This window comes from Poeciliopsis prolifica, unplaced genomic scaffold (assembly GCF_027474105.1).
Source record: "Poeciliopsis prolifica strain line A6 unplaced genomic scaffold, Auburn_PproV2 SCAFFOLD089, whole genome shotgun sequence".
Classification (NCBI taxonomy): domain Eukaryota; kingdom Metazoa; phylum Chordata; class Actinopteri; order Cyprinodontiformes; family Poeciliidae; genus Poeciliopsis; species Poeciliopsis prolifica.
Window position 1 is genome coordinate 524209 of NW_026562464.1, and position 23402 is coordinate 547610.

At 40.5% G+C, this 23402-nt stretch overlaps 1 protein-coding gene across 1 annotated transcript in view; it reads right to left on the bottom strand.

Moving 5' to 3' along the window:
* Positions 1 to 23402, bottom strand: part of cftr (CF transmembrane conductance regulator) — a 51334-nt gene that overhangs the window by 3823 nt on the left and 24109 nt on the right. Inside the window, exons 12-26 of the mRNA XM_055022674.1 lie at positions 22216 to 22310; positions 19562 to 19648; positions 17775 to 18537; positions 16465 to 16593; positions 16335 to 16372; positions 15814 to 16100; positions 15613 to 15692; positions 14257 to 14407; positions 8812 to 9039; positions 7102 to 7202; positions 5635 to 5865; positions 4764 to 4919; positions 4300 to 4389; positions 3931 to 4103; positions 1624 to 1729 (exon numbers count right to left, since the gene is read on the bottom strand). Of these exons, the coding sequence (XP_054878649.1) occupies positions 1624 to 1729; positions 3931 to 4103; positions 4300 to 4389; positions 4764 to 4919; positions 5635 to 5865; positions 7102 to 7202; positions 8812 to 9039; positions 14257 to 14407; positions 15613 to 15692; positions 15814 to 16100; positions 16335 to 16372; positions 16465 to 16593; positions 17775 to 18537; positions 19562 to 19648; positions 22216 to 22310 (2715 nt within the window). The remainder of the gene's footprint in view (positions 1 to 1623; positions 1730 to 3930; positions 4104 to 4299; positions 4390 to 4763; positions 4920 to 5634; positions 5866 to 7101; positions 7203 to 8811; positions 9040 to 14256; positions 14408 to 15612; positions 15693 to 15813; positions 16101 to 16334; positions 16373 to 16464; positions 16594 to 17774; positions 18538 to 19561; positions 19649 to 22215; positions 22311 to 23402) is intronic.

The following is a 23402-nucleotide window of genomic DNA, read 5'->3' on the forward strand; positions in this document are numbered from 1 at the left end:
CGCTCACGTGGCCAAAGACAGTGACACCTGGAGGGGCGTGGCTGGGAGGAACGCTCCCTCCGATCTGAACTTCAGTGGTGTTCTGTTATTGGACTTCTGTGCTTGTCACGGATTGTCCATAACGAACACCATGTTCAGGCATAAGGGTGTCCATATGTGCACTTGGCACCAGGACACCCTAGGCTGCAGTTTGATGATTGATTTTGTCATCGTTTCGTCAGATCTGTGGCCGTATGTCTTGGACACTCGGGTGAAGAGAGGGGCGGAGTTGTCCACTGACCACTACCTGGTGGTGAATTGGCTCCGGTGGTGGGGGAGGATGCCCGTCAGACCTGGCAGGCCCAAACGTGTTGTGAGGGTCTGCTAGGAACGTCTGGCGGAGTCCCCTGTGAGACGGAGTCCCCTGTGAGACAGAGCTTTAACTCCCATCTCCGGCAAAGCTTCGAACACATCCTGGGGGAGGCGGGGGACATTGAGTCTGAGTGGACCATGTTCCGTGCCTCCATTGTCGCAAGGTTGTCAGTGCCTGTCGTGGTGGCAACCCTCGAACCTGTTGGTGGACACCTTCGGTGAGGGATGCTGTCAGGCTGAAGAAGGAGTCCTATCGAGCCTTTTTGGCCCGTGGGACTCCGAAAGCAGCTGATGGGTACTGGCGGGCGAAGCAGCGTGCGGCACTGGTGGTGGCTGAGGCAAAAACTCGGGCGTGGGAGGAGTTCAGAGAGACCATGGTCAGTGGACAACTCCATGGTCCCCTGTGAGACGGAGTCCCCTGTGAGACGGAGCTTTAACTCCCATCTCCGGAGTTAATCTCACAGGCGATTCTGGATGGTGGACCATACTTCCGTATGGCTTCGAGGCGATTCTTGTCCACCATCCAGCATCTCAGGAGGGGGAAGCAGTGTAGCGGCAACACTGTTTACAGTGGGGGTGGTGTACTGCTGACCTCGACTCGGGACGTGGTGAGTTGGTGGGCGGAGTACTTTGAAGACCTCCTCCCTCTAATTTTAGGTTTTGAAATAAAGAAAAACAATAAACCTTGAAAAAGAAAAATAGGGTAGATTCATTTAGCATTTCCAACCTAAAAACAAGTAAAAAATAGATTTCAAATACTTCTTCTGTTCTGAAACATCAGTGTAATTAATTCATGACAAAAGAGGAATTCAAACAAAAAAAGCTGCATCACCAAATTAGAAGACAAACTAATTTTTTTCTGTCTGTCTGAAGTTAAATTGTTTTAGGATTGTTAGAATTACCACACAGATTAAAAGACAGTAATCTGAAATGTATGCAAACTTTTGAATTTAACAAAAGTTACAAAAAAAAATGCTAAAAAATTTAAATATATTTATATTTTTAAATTAAAATATATATTTGTGTATGTACAGATCAATAGCCCCCTGAGCTAGAAGGATGACATAATTAGACATGAAAAATCATTTTGGTTTCATTGTTGTGCTCTTATGTAACCAGCCCTCCTTGTCACATGTTCCCGTCACACCATCATCTTGTTCAGCCATTAAGCACCATTGCTGACATGCCAACAAAATGTTTAAACTGACAACATTAATGAAGAGTCTTTAACTTTGTGAGGCTGAAGCTGATGGAGTGCTGCTGGAAACTCACCAGGAACGACTGGCACTCCAGCAGCGGCTCCACTTTGTGTTCCGACAGGATGACGGTGCAGCCGGAAAACGACTGCTTCAACGTCTTTCTCAGGACCTGCAGCGTTCTGCGCACACACAAAAACACACACCATCATCATCGACATCATCGTCACCAGCAGAAGTGATGTTTAACCTGTAGACAAGCCAGCACGGCAAAAGCCGTGCTGGCTTGTCGGAGTCGAATCGCTCATTTCAAGCTTCATTTCCCTCCATGATCATGTTCTGCGTTCATGCTTACACCAACTACACACACACAGGGCGCAATATTACTGTAAGCACAGCAGATTGTCACCATATGCAGTGACAAGACTTGCATGGTCTGCTCTGCACTGTGACCTCATCCTGCAGGACGCCACAAGCACAAAGAAATATACAAGCTTTTAATCGGTTTCAGGAGGCAGCCACTTCCTGGAGGCGATCAAACGTCTGAGCGCGCAGCAGGACGCTGAACATCAGTGGAAACGGTGGAGGAGAAACCAGGTTCAATGAGAAAATGGAAACCCTGCCCCTGTCTGACAAATTAACTTTTATTTGAGAAAAGCAAGGTCACATAACAGGAAGACGCATAGTTCTTTCATCAAACGTAAAACTGCACACATTGAAATTCTGAAGACAAATTTGCTTAATGGAAACACAAGTTTTCAAAAAAACTTAAAATGTTTTTTGTGCTAGACTGAGGTGTTTTTTTTTCAAGGGTTTAGGGTTAGGGAAAGCAGTAGGAGGACGATGGTTTGTTTTTGCTTTTTAATGACATTGATTTTAATTGTGTTTCTTGTTTAATGGAAACACAATTGCAACATTTGGAGTAGGGGGCTGGGGGTGGGGGGGGGGCGTGGGGGGGGTTGCTGTTAGTGGAATATTGACTAAGTTTTGTGCACATTTGTAATGGAGCCACAACCACAGAGGCATCAGCTCTGCTCCTAATATGAAAATTTAGTGGAAGGCAGATGTTTTGAACTTGTTAATTACAGCTGGAAAAATAAAAATTGGCTGTTGAAGCTTTACAAAAAGAAAACGAAAATTGGCTGAAAAATATATGATTTCTCCCTAAATGTAAGTTTTGTCAAGCATTTTGCTTCAAATGCTTAGGAAAACAATAAAATCCAAAAAGATGGATAAAATGTAGCTGTCATTAACCATCACCTCAGCAGTTTGTCTGGCCTTATCTTGAAGTTTGTCCTGAATAATCATACACTTAATGTGACCAGAGGAGATTAACCAAAAGTTTTACTCAAGTAGCGCAGCACTACTTCAACATATTTTTACTCAAGTAAAAGTAAAAGTAGCCATCAAAAAAATTACTCAAGTAAAAAAGTATTTGGTAAAAAGTACTGAATAACTGATCATTTAATATTTACAGACAGACCAAAATCTAAACTTAAGTGGAAATGTTGGCATTTTACGGACAAAAATGCCAATAACAAAAAATAATAAAATCAGGCGAAATGCATTTTTTTCCAGATCAGTTTCTTTCAATATAAAACTTCTGAAACTTTAACCAAAACTTCAGGTGTGTGTCTGAGTCTGGTGAGTTTTTGGTTATAACGTTAATCAGAGAACCAGGCTGCACAGTGGCACAGTTGGTAGCACTGTTGCCTTGCAGCAAAAAGGTCCTGGGTTCGATTCCCGGCCCGAGGTCTTGCATGTTTTCCTCTCCAGGTATCCGGCTTCCTCCCACAGGTCTTTCCAAATTTTCCCGAGGTGTGTGTGTATGTGTGTGTGTGTGTGTGTGTGTGTGTGTGTGTGTGTGTGTGCGCGTGCGTGCGTGTGTCTGTGTGTGTGTGTGTGCATGGTTGTTTGTCCTGTTTGTCTCTGTGTTGCCCTACGACAGATTGGTGACCACTTGGGACAAGATGAACAGGTAATGAATGAACTCAGAAACATTATTCAAGTAAGAGTAGAAATACCTCATAATAAAATTACTCAAGCTCTTTAATTGGAGCATAGCTCATATTAGTTCAGATGAATCTAATATTTGTTAGAACTGAAAAAATTTACTTTGAACTACGGCATGATTGGACATCACTTGATCATCCACACTGAGTCCAGTTTATACTGCAGCATGTGGGACATGAATATAATATCGAAACAAATAAAATACCTCAACTAGACTTCATATCTGTAGGAAAACCTTCATAACAGAGAATTTAAAAGCACACTAAATTATTACATTTTTAAAAAAATAAACAACTCAGTGTATAATTGATGAATCATAATTGTTATAACAGCAGCCCACAGAGTGTTGGTGACTGGTGCTGGTACTGACATGGGGTCCAGATAGGAGGACGGCTCATCCAGCAGCAGGATGCGGGCCTTGCTGAGGATGGAGCGGGCCAGACACATCAGTTGTTTGTGGCCGTAGCTCAGAACACTGCCTCCGTCCTTCAGCTCAAAGTCCAGCTTATCGGGGAACTGCTCGATGACCGACTTCAACCCAACCTGCCGGAATCACACACAGCTTACTTTACTGCACAAGGCGGAGGTTGCTGCTGGAACATGGCTGACTTCTAGAACACAAACACTTAAAAAGAACACTTTGGTGTTCTTTGTATTTTTAACTTCTGGCACTTGACATAAAATGACATTTTATAGCGATAACTAAATTATTACCGCAGCTGATTGGAAACATCCTCACCTCCTCAGCCACCCGCCACAGCTCATCATCACTGTAACGGCCATACGGGTCCAGGTTCATCCGGAAGGTTCCAGTCAGAATAAAGACTTTCTTTTAGATCAAAGTAAGGGAAAAAAAATGCAAGTAAATTGAATTACAACATGATGTCACCCCGCCCCCCACACACAGCTCTAGTCCACTACCATTACCCTGCCTTTCCTTAAAGACGTTAAAGCCTGAATCTCAGGCTTATTGTTTGAAAGGTCAAAAATATTTCATCCATTCATTCAAAACTTAAGTGTATAACATGCACAAAACATGCATTTGAAACCTGCAAAATATAAAATAAGACAAATGAAGCAAAGTCAAATTTAAGAAAAAATTGTTTTTTTTTCTTCCATTTTTAATATAATTTTTGTCTTTTTTGAACATTCATTTAGTCACCAGCAGCCAAAGCTCATCTATCTGAATTTGAACATGTGTACCTGCGGCACCACTCCAAAGGCCTTCCTCCATGTTTGCACGGGCATGGAGCTGGAAGAAACTCCATCAATGTACATTTCCCCTTCGGTGTAGGCGAGGCGCAGCAGAGCGGACAGCAGGGTACTCTTCCCAGAACCAGTCCGACCCAGCAGACCCACCTGCACACAGAACAGACGAAGTTAGTATTTGTTTCATCACATAAAAAATATTCTGTTCAGAAACTGTTTTTACACATTGGGCTCAAAAGGTTCTACCTTGTGACATATTACATCCTGTCAAAGGACATCAGGAGGCATCAGGGTTAAACTGAAGGGCTGATGCTCCCAAGGTTTGATTCTGAGAAGCTCTTGAATATTAGAATTATTCCCAGAAGAACATAATTTATGAACCACAGGGGCCAAATTACAGACCCTCTATTTTTTTCTTTGATTACTAAAAAATGATTTACATTCAAAGAGAAGAACTGGAATAAGCCTTTCAACTTCTCTCTTGACACTATCAGTTCACCTCTTTTAACTCTTAATATTTTAATATATAACATATATGTCAAATATATATTATACAGAAATGTAAATATATATTTTTATCATTTATTTCTGCATAAGTCAACATCTTCCTTATCCACATAACTGTGGATAAGGAAAAATATTTTTCTTTTTAATTTGAAATAAGAATTGAGAATCAATAACTTGGACTGATCTAAAAGAGTCGATAGAATTATTATTCTAACCACCAGAGAAATGTGCTTCAAAGACATGCTGAGGGAAAATAGACTGAATGGATGTCTTACACAAATAAACCTGATTGATTGATTGATTTAAAAAAAAGGTTTTTCTTGGACATGTGAACTTCCAGTCACTACTCAGGACTTACACTCTGACCCCCCTCCACAGCGAAGGAGATGTCGTTGAGCACGGCCCGCCCAGCTTCTGTGTATTTCACAGTGAGACCCTGGACGTCCAGCTGGCCGCGATTAGGCCAGTAGCTGTATGCGCTTGGGTTATTGATGATGAGATCAGAACCTCCTTTTCCTCCAGGTTTTCCTTGGAAGATCTCTTCTGAAGCCAAGTCAATGAATTTGAACACTCGATCCACTGAACGCATCTGGGAGGAGAGAAGGACAGATTTGAGGAGACACACCACAACTAACAGCACTGTGTGAACATGCTCAATGATGATTTTAGAGTAAACCATTTTGTTTGATACTAGTACTACTGTTATCATATAATAATAATAATAATAATAATAATAATAATAATAGTAGTAGTAGTAGTAGTAGTAGCAGAAATGCACATTTTAACATTTGAATTGTTTTGAAATTATTAAAGTCACCCATGTTAACAAACCAGATATTTATTTATTTATTCTATTACATTCATTGCTATGATTACAAAAGTATCTCCAGAGAACCTCAGTTCAAGAGGACATTGATCCAAAGAGCTCCATTAAGTCTACCTTTGAAAGAAACATCAAGTTTTTAGGGAGTCCTAATCAAAGTTTTGACTCCAATCTGATTGAGATGACCTTAAACAGTCCATTTATGTACAAACTCCTTCCAATGTTTCCAAATTAAAACAACTCAGCCACAAAGAGAGGAGTTGGTCAAAAATCCTTCACAGCGACATCAAAGGAGTTGCAGTTATCACAAAGGTTTAGTGAAAGTTGCTGGGTGGCAAAAGCAATAATTATTATTCCACTTTTTTTTTACATATAAAAATCTCCAACCGGAACCTTTGTATTCACATCTTTCAGTACGTGTGTCGTTCTGCTGCACAAGCACCAGCCACTAACAACATTCACGGACACTGAAGCTGCTTTTCTTGGCCAACAGGGGGCTCCTTTCTGCTTCAAAAACCAGTCTGATGGGTGGCTGGACAAGACTGTCAGTGTGTTCAAGTTATGTTAAAAGGAGTTATCAGTAAAGGTATCCAAGCCTAGATAGCATCTCAATGCTAAACATGCTGCAGCAGACATCCCTAAAGCTAACGCCCTCAGTCCACATTTCTAAAGAAGTTCCTTGAATGGTCAGAACTTCCTGAAACACTGGAAAGCTGAATAGGTAAAGTAGCACTTTGCACCAAATTGGAATAGAGTTCCACCACTAGGTTTTTGTAGTGTTGATGGATCAAAAATTAAATAAAACTTAAATATGTATTACTAAATCTTTGCATGCATTTGACCTTGAAGTTTTGAAGTAATAAGTTGATTAAATTCATAATCAGATATATGTTTTTGGACACAAACAATGTTTCAGTAGCATCCAGTGTTACATGGACTTGTGTTGTATGTTCCTCAGACTGGATGACTTCTTGTTCTGTCTTGATAGATAAAACTGCTTACCAGGCCGTCCACATTGATACTGGTGATGATAGCCCATTGGAAAGTACCCAGGATGAGCATGGCCAGGGCCACAATGATGCCAATCTCTCCAGGTCTGTCCTCTGTAAAGTGCATCCAAATTCACACACAGATACACACGCACACACACAATGTCATCAGCACCGTGCAATAAAAGCTCACCTCTCTGATGTCAGAGCTGAACTCATGTATTACAGCACTCCTACTGGCTCCATTGGAAGCTAATGAGCTGTGAAATTAGCCTTAAACCTGCACTTAACATAAACACAACCAGTGACGCAGCAGCATGTTTTTTATTGTGTTTGCGTTTCCCATTCATTTAATGTGCTCCCTTTTGCATTCCAGCAGTTTTCATCTAACAAACTGTTCTGTTCAGATCCTATATTTTCATTTGTTACGCTCAGCCTGCTCTCTTGTTAGGATTGGATGTAGATGCACCATATAATAAACCCAATCTGCAATACTGAAGCAAATGAGGTTTAACACGTTACAATCGCAAATTTGAACCAAAATAACTGGTATGATTCAGTCAGAATCCAAGAACTTTCTTTTTTTTTTTTTTTTTTGCATTAGACTATCATAGAAAAGTGCTTCAGTTCAGATATCAAAGCAGAGTTGTTACTCTGCATGTCTTCTATGTTAGCTGGTGTAGCTAGCAAGAGATGCTACAATACGGAATGAAGCGTCTCGGCTATATTAGCCAATATACAACTTTCTCTATTTATCAAAGAAGAGCGATAACTCTGATGCTACATCAGCTAATATAGCATGTATAGCAGACATGCTATATTAGTTGATGTAGCAGAGATGCTGTGGTGTTCCAGACACAGAAATTAATGAAACTCTGTAGGTGGCGCTCTCGTGGTTTTTGCGAGTCTGGTTAGAGAACCTGTAACTAGAGAAGAAGAAGTGGAGTTCCCGTTTGGAAATAAAATGTTGCTATGTGCTTGTTCCAGTCGTCTGCTTGGACATCATTTATTTTGAACTAGTGTTCCATACACAACAGATGCTATATTTTTATCTCTGTTATATCAGCTAGTATAGCAGGGATGCTACTTTAGCTAATGCATGAAACTTCCAGTGGCAGACAGCTTCTGTTTTCACCTAGTAAAGGCCTAAAGTGCAAAATGTCAAAGGAGTGAAACACTTAGCATTACTTCTCAGTCATTGCAAACCAGCCCTAGTATTTATTGTTTAGATTCAACAATAGCCTGCAACTCTCTCATGGAGTTCAACCAGATGTCATTAATTTGGAACCATCTGACTGCAATCCAGTACTGAGGGTGGTGGACTGAATCAAAGGGGATTGGTGCAGTTTGTTGATTACACAACTGGATACTGCAGCATGAAATTGAGCACATTTGATGCAATTCAGTCGTTATCAGACTGAATTAAACTATGCAGAAGTGGATGGAATTACACTATTCTCAATTGTATATAGCTGGATTGAAATCTGAATTAAATACTTTTTAGTTGCTTTAAACTGGTGCTGAATTTATCTGTGTATCCCCTTATGAATTAAATACCAGAGATGCTTTAATAAGTGACAATTTACTGAAATTTAGGAGTAATGTTGTTTTCAATACAGGACGCTAGAACCAGCTGTAAGATCAAATGTGAAATGAGACTCTTAAAGTTCATTCTTAATCAACACTCAAAAATCTTGAAGGATTTAGTCTTTCTATTACTCACTGTTGGTTCCTACGGCGATGAAGGCAGCGACGGTAAAGAACAACACAAAGATCACATCACAGCGGAACAGGAACCATCTCAGTGAGGACAGGTAATGGAACCAGGTGGCTGTGTGGGTGTTTAGAGCTTTGTGGAAAAGCGTCTCGAAGTAAGTCTGACGTCCAAAAGCTCGAATTGTCCATAAACCCTTCAGTGAAATGATTAGGTGAGAGAAGATGGGGCTACGAGCTGCAGGGAAGAGAAAACATGTTTTTAAAGGCATGAATACAAGTCATACAGCTATAACATTTTCAGTCTATCGAGTTGATTTTCCATCTGAAGGCACACTTCATTAATTAGAGATGCAAAAGGAAATGGGCTCTTTACCAGAAATGGCTGCAGTATTTAAAAATGAAATCAGAGACAGCACAGAGACATAAAGACAATGAGGTTATTTGGATTTTCATTGATCATGACAAAAATAAGGGCTAATTTAATAGCTCAACTCTAACAATTTAGTCTTTTTTGAAAAATATTTAAATATTTTAAATATTAGAAAAATGTTTTACAGCAACAGCTCTCACACACTCTCACACTGCTGCTGCTAATAAAGATGTTTGACGGTGGAATTAAATATTTGTAATTCTGTTCTTATATCTTCCTCACTGCCTCTCCACACTCCAATATTCGTGCTCCTCGGCAAATTAATGATTTGTTTTAATTTAGCCTCCCTGATTAATGGTTTGCTTATATGGGTAGGGTACACATTTTATTATGGAGGACCAAAACTGACATAATTAAAAATAAAAGCAGAAATTGATCATTTTTGGTCCTCCATATTTTTTTACTCCTCAGCCCATAAATTCCTTTCGCATAGCAAGTATAAATGTGCTCTTAATTTTACGCCTATAAGGAGTTGCGTTGTTGTTATTTTAATCCTTTCATTTCACCAAATGTTTTAGAGATCGCAAATCGCAATCAATCCATTTTTTGCCAAAGACATTTCGTCTACACAAGTGAGGCTTTCCAACTCTCCTTGCAGCTCCGTTGGATGTTCCTTAGCCCACTTGTTATTTTAGCAATCTCAACTGTTTTCTTGGCTTGATTCATAATTTGACCCTTCTTGAACAGACCAACCTCTTTAATATGACCACAGATCAGGACTTCCAACACAATTGCTTAAGAAATAAAAAATTACTAACTGCATCAGTAAGGATTAGATAACTGGCTACCAGTTGAAACATAACCATTCATGCAGAAATGATCCAATGGGATGCCCTTATCTGAAGGCGTTGAATCAGTGTCCTTAAAGAGACAACCCAAGGCTTGACATATTAATAAAATACAATTATCAATTATCTGTGTAGAAGTAAGTAGTAGTTCAGATGATTGAATACTAATCCACTTTAGGCTCCTGAAACTCAGACTTCATTCAGATGAAGTCTGAGCCCCAGCAGCCTCATTTCTACACAGTGTGGAACTTCTCTCTGTCTGTTTTTCAAGGGCGATCTCGACAGACACCAAAACACCACTGGAAACAATAGGAAAAAACGACACTATCCTTAAGCTATGGGTAAAAACCAAGGAACGTAGTTCATTGAATCTGACTTATACTTTATGTTTCCACTGCATTTTTCTCTGATAAGTTGCATAAAGCAGGAGAAAGAACAACACCAGGATATAGCTGGAGGAAATCCCAGCTCGGCTCATCTCTGTGACCCCATTGCGCTTTGGAAAGACCTTTCCGTCACCACTAAAGCACGCACAACATGACAGAACTGAGCACACAGCTGGGACGTCCAACAAACACAGTGGCATCTGCAATGGTCCAGTGACCTGTTTTCTCATCCTTGAGCATCCAAACTTACTTAAATGGCTCATGTACATGAATTTGTTTCAAACAGTTTTTTACAGTCTAATTTGGTCTTTTTAGCCAAATTAGATTGACTCTAACTCTGTTAGATTTACATTAAAATTGTTTTTAGAGATCTACTATGAACTGTGTAGTGCATAAAGGGATATCATTTTTTGGCTAAGTCAGAAATGTACCACTTTTTCAAGCCAATTGAAAGTGAACCTGTCTTTGGAGCGAATGCCTGCACTTTTGCATAATGTCTTAATATCCAGCCTTGTCTTCTCGATGGATTACTACTTTGCCCATAAAAGTGTTTCTGGGCATGACAGCCAGCAGAAAGGTGTTGACAGGGCCAGAGGACTGGACAAACTCACACAAGTGTGTGTCTGAACAAAACAATTGTCATCTGATAGTTTCCCTACTTGGACCCTAATCAAAGCTCTATCATCGTCAATTGTCTGACTCATTTCACTGCCACAAAACATTGTCTGGAAACTGCTAGATCCGGGTTTGACATTAAGGGCAAACCTAAAAAAAACTGTTATTTTTTTCCAATTTCCTTCATAAACCTATCAGCTTAAACAGCATAATTACTTAAAATGTTCTAACCCATAAAGAAGGAAAAGGATCAAAAAAGCAGTGTATTGTGGAGGACATGTTGCTGTGCAACCAGGCTTGTCAGAGGAAGACTATAGAGCAGTTTATTGGGTTGTTGTGGCAAAAGTGTTTTGCTTGTAAGTGCTTGTTTTACTATGATTCCCCACTGTTCAGGCACTTGGGCACAAGAAAAAAAAAACAATCTTCAAACATTTATTTTGGACAAAACTCCAATCTGATTTTGCACATTACCATTGTATCGGCGTGTTTGTTAAGTTTCTGAACATTCCTCCTGCTCCTATCAGCGATTCCAGTTTTAGTTGAAGACCTTGAAAGGGTCTTTGTTAATGGAGTAGGACTAATTAAAATCAAATCTTAGTCTCTGGGCCTTTCCCCAGAGACTAAGAGCTTTGCCCATTGAGTATATCATATCAAGATGAAAGTCAGGCTCACCAAACAGATTTCACTACAGTAAAAACCATGTGGAACATGTGGATTGGGATGAAGAGAACAGTTTTGAAGAGTCACTATACCTGTTCAATTTTGTGTTCTCACACGCCTTTTAAAGACCCTCCAGTTTAAAATAAAAAAAATAAAAAATACCAAAGAGCAGTTTTTTGAACAATAACAATATTTGTTGTAATCTGTTGCTAAGAGATGAGCATGTTTTCTGGTAACCAAGTGCCATGAAGCAAATATCAGATTTTTACTTTTGCAAAATTTACCAACTGTAAATTTTTTTGGGTCTATGCAGATAAGTTGTATTTCAAAAGAGCTTATGTTTTATAACAATAGTATTGTTTGTTATTAATTTAGTGTTAAGAAATGAGCTTTTTTTTTCCTGATAAACTGCCACAAAGTATAAATCAGAATTTTTCTTCTGTAGTGAATGTCTCTTTTTGAAAATATTTTTATCACCAATGACAAAAAAAAACAACCAAAAAATTATTTTCACTTTTCTGCAAAATTTACCAACTGCACAATTGTTACGTAGCAGAAGATAAATAGTAGGCCTATTTCAAAAGAGCAGAAGAAATCTTATGTTTTTGAAAAATAACAATATTTGTTATGTAGTGTAGTGGTGAGGAAAATGTGGTAAACCCAGATAGAACTGAGAGATGAAGGTTTAATGATGATAATAATTCACAAATAGTCCAAAGCGCCAGGCAGCATGGCTGAGTGGATGCCAGGGCTCAACGCCGGGAGCAACAATTTGTTGTTAATCTGTTGCTAAGACATGAGAATGTTTTCTGGTAACCAAGTGCCACGAAGTAAACATCAGATTTTTACTTTTACAAAATTTACCAACTTTTTAAGATAAACAGAGTTTATGTTTTATAAACAATAATTAATTTAGTATTAAGAGATGAGTGTTTTTTTTTTTCTGGAAACAATCTGTCAAAGTATAAATCAGATTTTTACTTTTGTGTTGAAAATCTTCTTTATAACATATTTACCACCAATGACAAAAAAAAAAAAACATTTTCACTTCTCCGCCAAATTCACTAACTGCACAATTCTTGTTAAATAGTAAATAATGCAAGATAAGTAGGATTTCAAAAGAGCAGAAGAAATCTTATATAGTTTGAAGAATAACAATATTTGACTGTTGCTAAGAGATGAGTGCGTTTTCTGGTAGCATTTAGACGAACATTAGCATTTTGACTAAGTTTAACTTATACATTAATTTTAACACACTGAATGGAGTAACTCAACAAGCTTGTGACTCCCCACATACAATTAAGTACATTGTAGCTTTCTTTGTCACTGATGCTAATTTTTAGCATCAGAATGCCGAGTTCCAACAGACGGGCACAATTTGGCAGGCCCTGTTTAAATTTAAATTTCTTCTGAATTTTTCTAGTTAATAAATGTTTTTGCAACCCCTTATTCTCACTTGTATAAGACTAGAGTGTGTCATACTAATATGATGAAATGTTACTGTTCAAGTGAGGTTGAAAATGATACACTGCCTAGAACTGAGAGATGAAGGTTTAACACACCTTTTTATTCTGCTACTTCATTCAGTAATCAAGAAACCTGCTAATATGCAAGAGATTTTGTCTAATGTGCCCCACTGTTTGTCTCACCTGTCCAGGGGACACAGCTGATAATTTTCTGAAACTCATGTTTGTCTTCCACTGTCTTTTTGAACCCAACCAAGATGTGAAGTCTCCAGACATTGTTTTCACCAAACCTACACCTATTAACCAGCTTACATATCATGTTGACCCAACAAAGAAAAAAAAAAATAAAAAAATATTCACATGCAATGAGTATTTTGTTAAAAATGAGCTTGATACCTTGTAGCTGGGTGTAGTCTGTGACCCAAGTTCTCCATTGACATGCTAAAGTTTTGTAAACAAAGTCTTGAGAAAAGGGCCAGACAGCAGGGTATATCTCGAAGACCTTGAGTACTCCAATGACTGAGTTACCTTTCTTGATACTTGGCAAGAGGTTTTCAAGCACTTGTTAGGGCACTCATTGAAACCTAATCTTACAAAAGTGTGCTATATGGTTGCAAATAACATTCTTGACTTTTAGGCTCCTTGAACAGGAAAGAACTTAGGTCACCTCCCCTGATTCTTTCACTGGTCCTTGGTCTGAAAAATGTCAACAACCTTCTTAAAATCTTAAGAAATTACTTTGGTCCTCTGTTGACTTCAACCCAGATTTCAAGCCATGATTTAAGCTGGACATTGATCATAGACCAGTTGTATGAGCTGTCCTACAGGAACGTATAGAAGGCATTGATCATCTTGAATTTTACTTCTTGGCTTGAATCTATAACAACGCTGAGACAGAAACCCAGATGTCTTTTTTTTTCAGACAAGAAAAGTGGAGTACATCCTCAAAATATGCTATAAGGAGGAATCAGAAAACATGTTGGCTGGTGTGCTGTCCTTCGTCCTAAGGCTAGTACAACATGTTTTTTGAATTTCAAGTCATCTTCTTAGGACTTCACCTGCAACCACAACCATTATGGATGAATGTATTAAGTCTTCTTTTCTTACCTTCAGCCTCTAGCTGTTTGAGTTGTTGTCCTGTTCGCAAGAAGTACTTCCTGATGACCACAAAGATAACAGCCAGCGGGATTGCGGATATAAAGATGTATGGTCTCATGATGGACACCGTGAAGATGCACCCAATGACAAGTAAAGTTAACTAGTGTGAGGAAAAGTAAGAAGATAAAAAGGAAATAGTGAAGTTATTATTTTTATTGTTGTTTTTTTTAAAAAACTATTAACCATAAATAAAAATTTGACAGATGCTTTCAAATTACATACATCAAAGAACACAAATAAAGCTTTAATCAATTGAACAACTGTAGCAACACAATATGTAATACAACATAAACACTTTTATTTCAGAATGCGAGTAAGCAGAGATCATTTATCCTCACAGCTAGTTATTAACAAATGTTTTGCAGACCTTTCAGCTTGAGTTATCAGTGATCCCTTATAAAGAAACATTTTTGTATCGTGAAACCATGAATATTTAAATAGGTGGATATGGAGGTTGTACACAATGTAAAGCTAGAATGCAGAAGGAATGGTTAAGTTGACAAAAAACAGAGAGTGGCTTAGTGCTAACAATCCTGAGAGGTTGAGAACCAACATCATTATCCAGTGTTAACAATAAGTACTTTCCCCCCTTGTCAGACCTAAATGTTTAACATAATCAAAGGACTTTTAATATCAAAGATTACATAAATAATACAAAAAAGCAAATTATTTCATTTTAAAAGCTATTTGAAACAAAGTAGTGAAAATGTAATGTCTTCCTAGTCCTTTTTACACCATGTGCCAACCTCCTTGGCAACTACACAGTAATTTGTGTTTCACCACCAGTGCAGTCACACTGGAGGAGTTTAAAGATTGCCTGAAATCATTATCTTCCTCTGTTACCAGTCGTTATCTCCCAATAAAGTAATATGGCTGTTTTAGTTCAGTACCGCAATGTTTTCTCATACAAAGAACGAGCCAGAAGTTTCTGAAATCATCTAGAACAAGGATGCCCAAAGTCGGTCCTCGAGGGCCAGCCTCCTGCATATTTTAGTTCCCTCCATGGTTTTCAGCATGTCAGTGTTCTTCTTAGGCCTCTAATGAGCCATCAATAGACCAAGGTGTGTTAAGCCAGGGAGAGAACAAACAAGATTTTTAGCAAACTTTTAAAACAACCTTCCCACCCTCAAAAAAACAAAAGAAAATGCAAAGAAGAGTCTTCTGTTTTAGATGGCAAGAGATTGGGATTGTTTGTTGATATTACAGAGGTATCAATAATGTGAATCAGGGGAAAACGTGGCGGTACAACAAAGGTAACATTCTGCCTGCAACGACACCAACTTTATTTGTTGTGTAGTTAAATACCTGTATGAGGTCAAACAGCACTAGAGGCAGCATGTCATCAATGACGGCCATGTCCTTCGTGAACCTGTTCATTATCCGGCCTAGAAAGAGAAAAACAAAAAAGAAAAAGAAGGGAAATAAATCTTCTGCGCAGTGATACCACCACACTTTCACTGCTAACTTTTAAATCAAAAAGGGAAGCGGTACCAAAAAGCAGAGCACCTGTTTTCATGGTGTTAAGCACAGACATGGGGGCCCGTAGCACAGAGCTTAGCATCTGTTCGTGAAGTCTTTTAGACACGGTGAGCAACGTGTGGACTAAAGGAAGACCCCTGAAGACTCCAAGGGCCAATATGCTGTCTGAGTGAGCAAAGAATATGTAGATGATGTAGTAGGCGCTGGTTGGTGTGACTATGACGGCGAGGTGGACAGGAGGCGATGACGCATTAGGGTGCTGCTCATCGATGTAGTTTGGTGAATTTGGGTTGGCACCATCCCTCCATATCTCACTGGTTGAATGAAGCAAAAGACAAAGATTAAAACATGGACTCACTTTTCATCAAAGCTCCTTCGCAGATTGGAAATCTCTTCTGACTATTTAGCCCTAATTTCAAACAAAAATTCTGTTTTTGTACAAAATAAACATATTTTATATTTTTGTATTCCATTTTACCACATGAAATGGTAAAATGGAAGGGTTAGGGTTAGGGTTAGTATATACAGGAACGTAACACAGCACTCACTCAGTAATGAGAAAAATGCCAATGACACAACCAGCAACCTGATAATTGGGGAAAAAAAGAGGAATTTACTGTTAATTAAAATTTCAAAGTTCAAAAACAATTTTAAATAAAAAAATAAACAGAATTTTACCTCAATGGCAAAGACAATCACAATGAAAATTAGGACATAGATTAAACTCCTATTGGTGGAAATGTAGCGTAGATAAGTACTCCATGAGGTTGTTTCAAATATCTTCTCATGTTCATCTGCAAAGCATTCCTGTGAAAAAGTGAAACCATCATTTTTGCATAAATGCCAAATATGAATGTATCTTTTGTTGTGAAAAAAAGACGACAAAGCAAAGAAAACAGGTAAGGAGGGTTCAGCACTGAAGGACGTTATTAAACGGTTTAAATTTAAACTTTGTAAAAAAAGGGGGGGGGGGGGAGGACATATTTTTTATGTTTTATTGGCTCTAGTGGCCTTTATTTGATAGTGAATTGACAGGAAAGTGGGGGAAAGACATGTGCCAAAGGTCACCAGGCCGGGAATCAAACCTGCAATTCCCGGTTGTGCTTAACCCCTGTGCCACCACAGCACAGCCAAAAGGGGACACGTTTGATGTGAAATGTGAAACTATCTTTAATATGTGAAAGAAAAATTTGGAATCTTTTAAAAGAAATATAAAATGAGCAGATTTAGTGGTCTGATAAAACACTCCTAAACAAGTGTTGCTGTGTTTAGGAGTGTTTTTCTTTTCTACACTAATGGTAGCTGTAAGCATGTGAGTTCACAAAGATCAGTTCAATAATAGGCTAATAATAACCAAATGTTTATGATTTAGAACAGCTATGTCAAGCTCATTTTCATTTTGGGCCACATCGTGATCAAGAATGTCTTTAAAGGGCCATTTGTGGCAGAATGTGTTGATAAAACTACCTATTAATAAACAGCTGATTCTGCATTTGGAGAGAATGTCAAGAAATTAAGTAATATTAAACATGTTTTGACCTTTATCTAATTTGGCCCGATACAAATAACATTTCTGATTGATAAAATAAAAACACAACTGTTATGTTAAATATTCTATTTCTTGAGTTTGGGCCTTGAGTTTGACACGTGATGTAGCGCCAAATCCATCCATCTATTTTCTTACACCCTTGTTCCTAGTGGGGTCAGCTGGTGCCTCTCCAGCTAACTTTTGTTCCAGGCAAGAGGTGGGGTCACCCTGGACAGGTTGTCAGTCTGTCGCAGGGCAACTCACACACACATTCACACCTAGAGAGAATTTAGAAAGACCAATTAACCGACAGTCATATTTTTGGACTGTGGGAGGAAGCCGGAGTACCAGGAGAGAACCCAAACATGCATAGGGAGAACATTCAAACTCCAAGGAGAAAAAAAACCCGACCCGGGAATCAACCCAGGACCTTCTTGGCAAACATGTTGCCAAATCTTACCTGCATGTCTTCTTCATCCACTTCCTCACTTATGTCAAACACGCTGTCCTTGGACAGACGCCGAGCGTAGATGTCCAGCTCGGATGCCAGATTGCACTGTGGGGTGATGGACAACTTTTTTCTGAAGGACGACTGCATCTGCTCCCTGCGCTCCTGACCCTGAGCGTTGGTGATGAACGCCAGAACAGACTGGCGCCTGCCGTTGAGGTGCTGCAGCCCGTGGTGATACAGATTACTCCGCGGAAGCACTTCCTCGACCTGATCGTCCTCAGGCACCACAGAGAATCTTCTCTCTGAAAGTTCATGCGCCCCATCGTCCATGGATGTGGACTGGAAATTATTCGTCTGCTGGGAGTTTCCGATGAATGAAAACTTGCGGGCAGCTACGAGAGGGTTGAGGATGAGCGAAGGCTTGCGTTTTTCGGGACAGCCATCGCCCATGGCGTGGCTGTGAGACGGTGCGTGGCGGAAGGACTGATGATTGGAGTCCGGGCCTCTGAAATTTGCTGTTTCATCCACAGAGACTCTGCGAAGAGTTTCCGTGAGAATGGAGCCACGCCGTTCCGCGTTGATGTTGTCATAAGCTTCGAGACCAAGCAGCAGGGAGCTGAAGTCTGGCCGCTGTGCTTGAAGCTCTGAGAAGGTCCCGTAAAAGTAGCAGTCTCCATTGTGCAACAGAAGGATTCGATCCGCCCGCTTCAGGTGCTCCAACTTGCTGGTGACCACAACACGAGTCTTGGAGGCCATCAGTTTGCAGACACATCTGCAAATTATAAATGTAAACATAATTGAAAAACATAAGGGAATTCATTCAAATCATAAATAAGAGGCCTTTGCAGAACTTAGTAATCAGTTGCACAAAGAAAACCCCAACAGGAGAGAGCTGTCTGCTGAAACAATGGAAAAGAGTCCAAGACTCCTTGAAAAAGGTAATATGCTAACAAGATAGGAATGTTTTGGTCTTCAAAGTGTCAGAACTAAAGAAGAGAAACAATGTTCCAAAAATAGGAAATGCACAATGAAAGAAATGGAAAATCAGCAGCAACACGGGAACACTAAAGCCCAACTGTCAGCTGCTGTATGAGAACGATGAATGATTACTGAAGAAGAATATGGCTACAATTTACCAAAGTCCTCGGATAACTAAAACTGTCAGAAGAAAAAGAAAGAAAGAAGCTGGAAGAAAAGTTTTTTTGTTTTTAAAGGAGCTTTAGTTTTTCTTCCACACTGAAATTTTAAAAGTCACTTATAAATTTTTATCAAAGTTGTTTATAATGTGTCGTTAAAGGGGCAGTATGTGTTTTCCAGCCAGGCAGTATCATTTTACATTATAATAAAAGAAAAGAAATAATTATGATAACTTTAGTTGTCAAATAAAACACTGTATGTATCAAACATGGCTGAAAAGAAATTTGACTTTGCAATTTAATGCCTTTAAACGTGGACTCCTGTCTCTTTAAGAAGTTTCTGCTCTTTTCAACACTCCGCTTCTCCATTAGGCCTTTAACAACATTTTTAGCAGCGTTGCACTCAGAAGTACCTTCTACATTTTTGCCACAAAACAACAAGCAATAGATGGTATTTTGGCATAATCATTCTAATTCTTTTTCCATGATGTAAAAAAGGAAAAAAGCTCCACTTTCTCAGAAGAGTACAGTGTTACCAGAGAAACTTTCCCCACAGTCAACAAGCATCTGAGAAACAGGGAGAGCCTTGACCTTGAACTTTCTACAGCTCTCCCAACCCCCACCACTCCTACATGAAAGACTCTCTGTTGGGATCCTTACTTGTCAAAGATCTCTTTCTCTGTTGCAATGTCCAGGTGGGTGAAAGGTGCATCGAGCAGGTACAGGTCTGCATCTTTATATACGGCCCTACGGTAGTAACAAACAAACAAACAAAAAAACAAAACAAAACAATATTCATATCTAATCAGAGAGCACAAAGACAAGAAAAAGCTGTTGCAAAGTCTGAAGACAGTAAAGTTCTACAGAAAGTAAACATTGGAAAGGAGGGGAAAAAAGTAATTGGGGTAGTGTGGGGAGAGGCCACCTATCTACAGAGTGCTAAAAGGAAGCAATGTTTCTATGGCACTGCTGAGAAAAGCAAACACTTTCAGGAATGCCAGAAATAAATATTCAAGCTCTATCCAGGAATCAATAACCACATAAATAATGCATTGAAATATCAGCGTATGTCATGATTTGAGTTTTTCTCTGTGTTATTTTGAGTTTTCTCAGTCTCCGTGTTGTCCTGTCTCCCCTTGATTACTCCCAGGTGTGTCTCTCTCCGTGATTACCCTCTGTGTATTTAATCCCTGTGTTCCTTGTCGGGTCCATTTCGGATGTGTGTCTCAGTCCATTCCTTCACCTTGTTGCTACCTGTGTTGAGCCCTGGTTTTCGCTCAACAGTGCTGCCTTGGTTTTGGACTATTTGGGATTTTTGTGCCTTATTTCTTCATTAAATCATCAATATTCATTTCACATTATTCTATTCTTTCACATTATACATCGTCTCGCCCGGACGCAGGTCACCAGGGCCCCACTCTGGAGCCAGGCCTGGAGGTGGGGCACGTTGGCGAGCGCCTGGTGGCCGGGCTTTTACACATGGAGCCCGGCCGGGCTCAGCCCGAAGAGGAAACATGGGTCCCTCTTCCAATGTGTGATGGGTGGTGGCCGAGGGAGGGGGGTCCTAGCGGTCCGATCCTCGGTTACAGAAACTGGCTCTTGGGATGTGGAATGTCACCTCTCTGGTGGGGAAGGAGCCGGAGCTGGTGTGTGAGGTTGAGAGGTTCCTGCTAGAAATATTCAGTCTCTGGTTCTGGAACCAGTCTCCTTGAGAGGGCTGGATGTACTTCCACTCTGGAGTTGCCCACGGTGAGAGGCGTCGAGCAGGGGTGGGCATACTTGTTGCTCCCCATCTCGGCGCCTGTACATTGGGGTTTACCCCAGTGAACGAGAGGGTAGCCTCCCTCTGCCTACGGGTGGGGGGACGGGTTCTGACTGTTGTTTGTGCTTATGGGCCGAACGACAGTTCAGCCTACCCACCCTTTTTGGAGTCCTTAGAGGGGGCACTGGAGAGTGCCCCTCCTGGGGACTCCCTCTTTCTGCTGGGGAACTTCAATGCTCACGTCGGTAATACCAGTGAGACCTGGAGGGGCGTGGTTGGGAGGAAAGCTCCCCCCGATCTGAACTCAAGTGGTGTTCTGTTGTTAAATTGTCAAGGCGGCTTGACAATGGAGGTGGTCCATTGTGGTCGCAAGGTTGTCAGTGCCTGTCATAGCAGCAACCCTCAAACCCGTTGGCAGACACCTTCGGTGAGAGATGCTGTCAGGCTGAAAAAGGAGTCCTATTGAGCCTTTTTGGCCTGTGGGACTCTGGAAGCAGCTGATGAGTACCGGCAGGCAAAGCAGTGTGCGGCTCGGGTGGTTGCTGAGGCAAAAACTCGGGCATGGGAGGAGTTAGGAGAGGCCATAGAGAAAGACTTCCACATGGCTTCGAGGAGATTCTGGTCCACCATCTGTCGTCTAAGGAGGGGGAGGCGGTGCAGCACCAATACTATTTACAGTGGGGTGGTGTGCTGCTGACCTCGACTCAGGACATTGTGAGCAGAATACTTTGAAGACCTCCTCAATCCCACCGACATGCCTTCCACTGAGGAAGCTGAGCCTGAGAACTCTGGGTCGGGCTCTCCAATTTCTGAGGACAAGGTCGCCAAGGTGGTTCAAAAGCTCCTCGGTGCCAGGGCCCCAGGGGTGGATGAGATTCACCCGGAGTTTCTTAAGGTGTTGGACCGTGTTCCTCGGGGTGCCCTGTGGGAGTATGGGATACCGGGCCCTTTGATACGGGCTATCAGGTCCCTGTATGACCGGTGTCAGAGTTTGGTCCATATTGCCGGCAATAAGTCGGGCTCGTTTCCGGTGAGGGTTGGACTCCACCAGTCATGACTGGCGGATTCTGTTCATTACTTTTATGGACAGAATTTGTAGGTGCAGCCAAGGTGTTGAGGGGATCCATTTTGATGGCCTTAGGATTGCATCTCTGCTTTTTGCAGATGATGTGGTCCTGTTGGCTTTAACAGGACGTGATCTGCAGCTCTCGCTGGAGTGGTTCACAGCCGAGTGTGAAGCAGCCGGGATGAGGATCAGTGCCTCCAAGTCCGAGTTCATGGTCTTGAGCTGGAAAAGGGTAAAGTGCCTTCTCTGGGTCGAGGGGGATGTCCTGCCTCAAGTGGAGGAGTTCAAGTATCTTGGGATCTTGTTCACGAGTAAGGGAAGGAGGGAGTGGGAGATGGATGAATGGGTGGAAGTTTTTACTTCAGACCACTGTTTATTGCTTAAAACACTTATTTGTGACTCACACAATTGTTCTTTAATAATGAAAAAGATCATTGCAATATGTTATGAGCGGTGAACCATGGTGACCGATTAGTGTGGGAGTACCTGGCGAGGCAGATCCTTGCTCTCTGACCCCCACTGAGGGTAACTCCTCCCTCAGCAATGGGAGTCTTGTCTTTCTCAGGCAGCAAGTCAAAATCCTTCAGACAGAAACAAAGGGGTCACTGGGTCAGACTTCTGTGTAGTAAATGCAGCTTGAAAAACGATAAAACACAATGAATAGAAAAGGAGCTGTTACTAACAACAGGAATGACTCTTATCTCCTGATTCACCTCGTTAGAGTTGACATAAAAAGATAAATGCGTAAACTTGGAATGATATCAATATGCTTTTCCGTGCTGCCAAACATCAGCTAAATGGTTCCAAGGAACTAAACCCAGACAAAGTGAAAGATTATGGGACTTTAAGAGTGGGGGCTACTGAGATGGGGTTAATTGTAGTCCTCACAAATGGAAACCAACACGGCAGAACAAAAGAGTTGACTTAGCAAACATTTATGTGAAATATAAGTGAGAGCTACACAGAATATTAACCATACAAAGACTGAAGTTCAAAAAATGAAGAATGAATAAAACTTCAGCCAAGATGGTGATAATTGGAATCAGACCATTTAAATACGACTAGATATAAATGATGTAAACTTAATACCATTTAGGTATTGTTTTGGTAAAAACTAGCCTGTTGTTCTACTTTGCCTCATCCAGAGGGACAGTCAAGAATCAGTTATTGTTATTTCTCTGATTGAAATAACAATTTTAAACAATTGGATCTAAAGTTGTCTTATTGCTAATGTTTGGTTGTGACATTATGTCATGAATCATTAATGATCGAATAGTGCTATGGATCTTGGCCAACAATAAAATGTCTTAAAAACTTTGCTAGATCTTTTTCACTTCCTCCACTGCATTTGCCTAATTACAACCATAGATAGGCTGACTATAATCAGAAACAAGAAACCCAACGTCGTCCTTTACAGCTCTTCATTCTGCATGCTAACATCTTAGCATGCATGGGACAAATCTCAGCTGGAGCACTGAAGAGAGATGAGAATCAGGCATATGAAAGCAATGGCCAGGCTTATTTCAGACGCTCGTTTAAGGAAAACACTGTTATGAAGAGACATGTATAGAGATAATTCAGCAAGAGAGAGCAAAACTTTCAGCAGATGAAAGGAAAGTTGAACACAACAAAGTGGTACTGCTTTACACTTCTGATCTTCCGCTCTCTTTCTG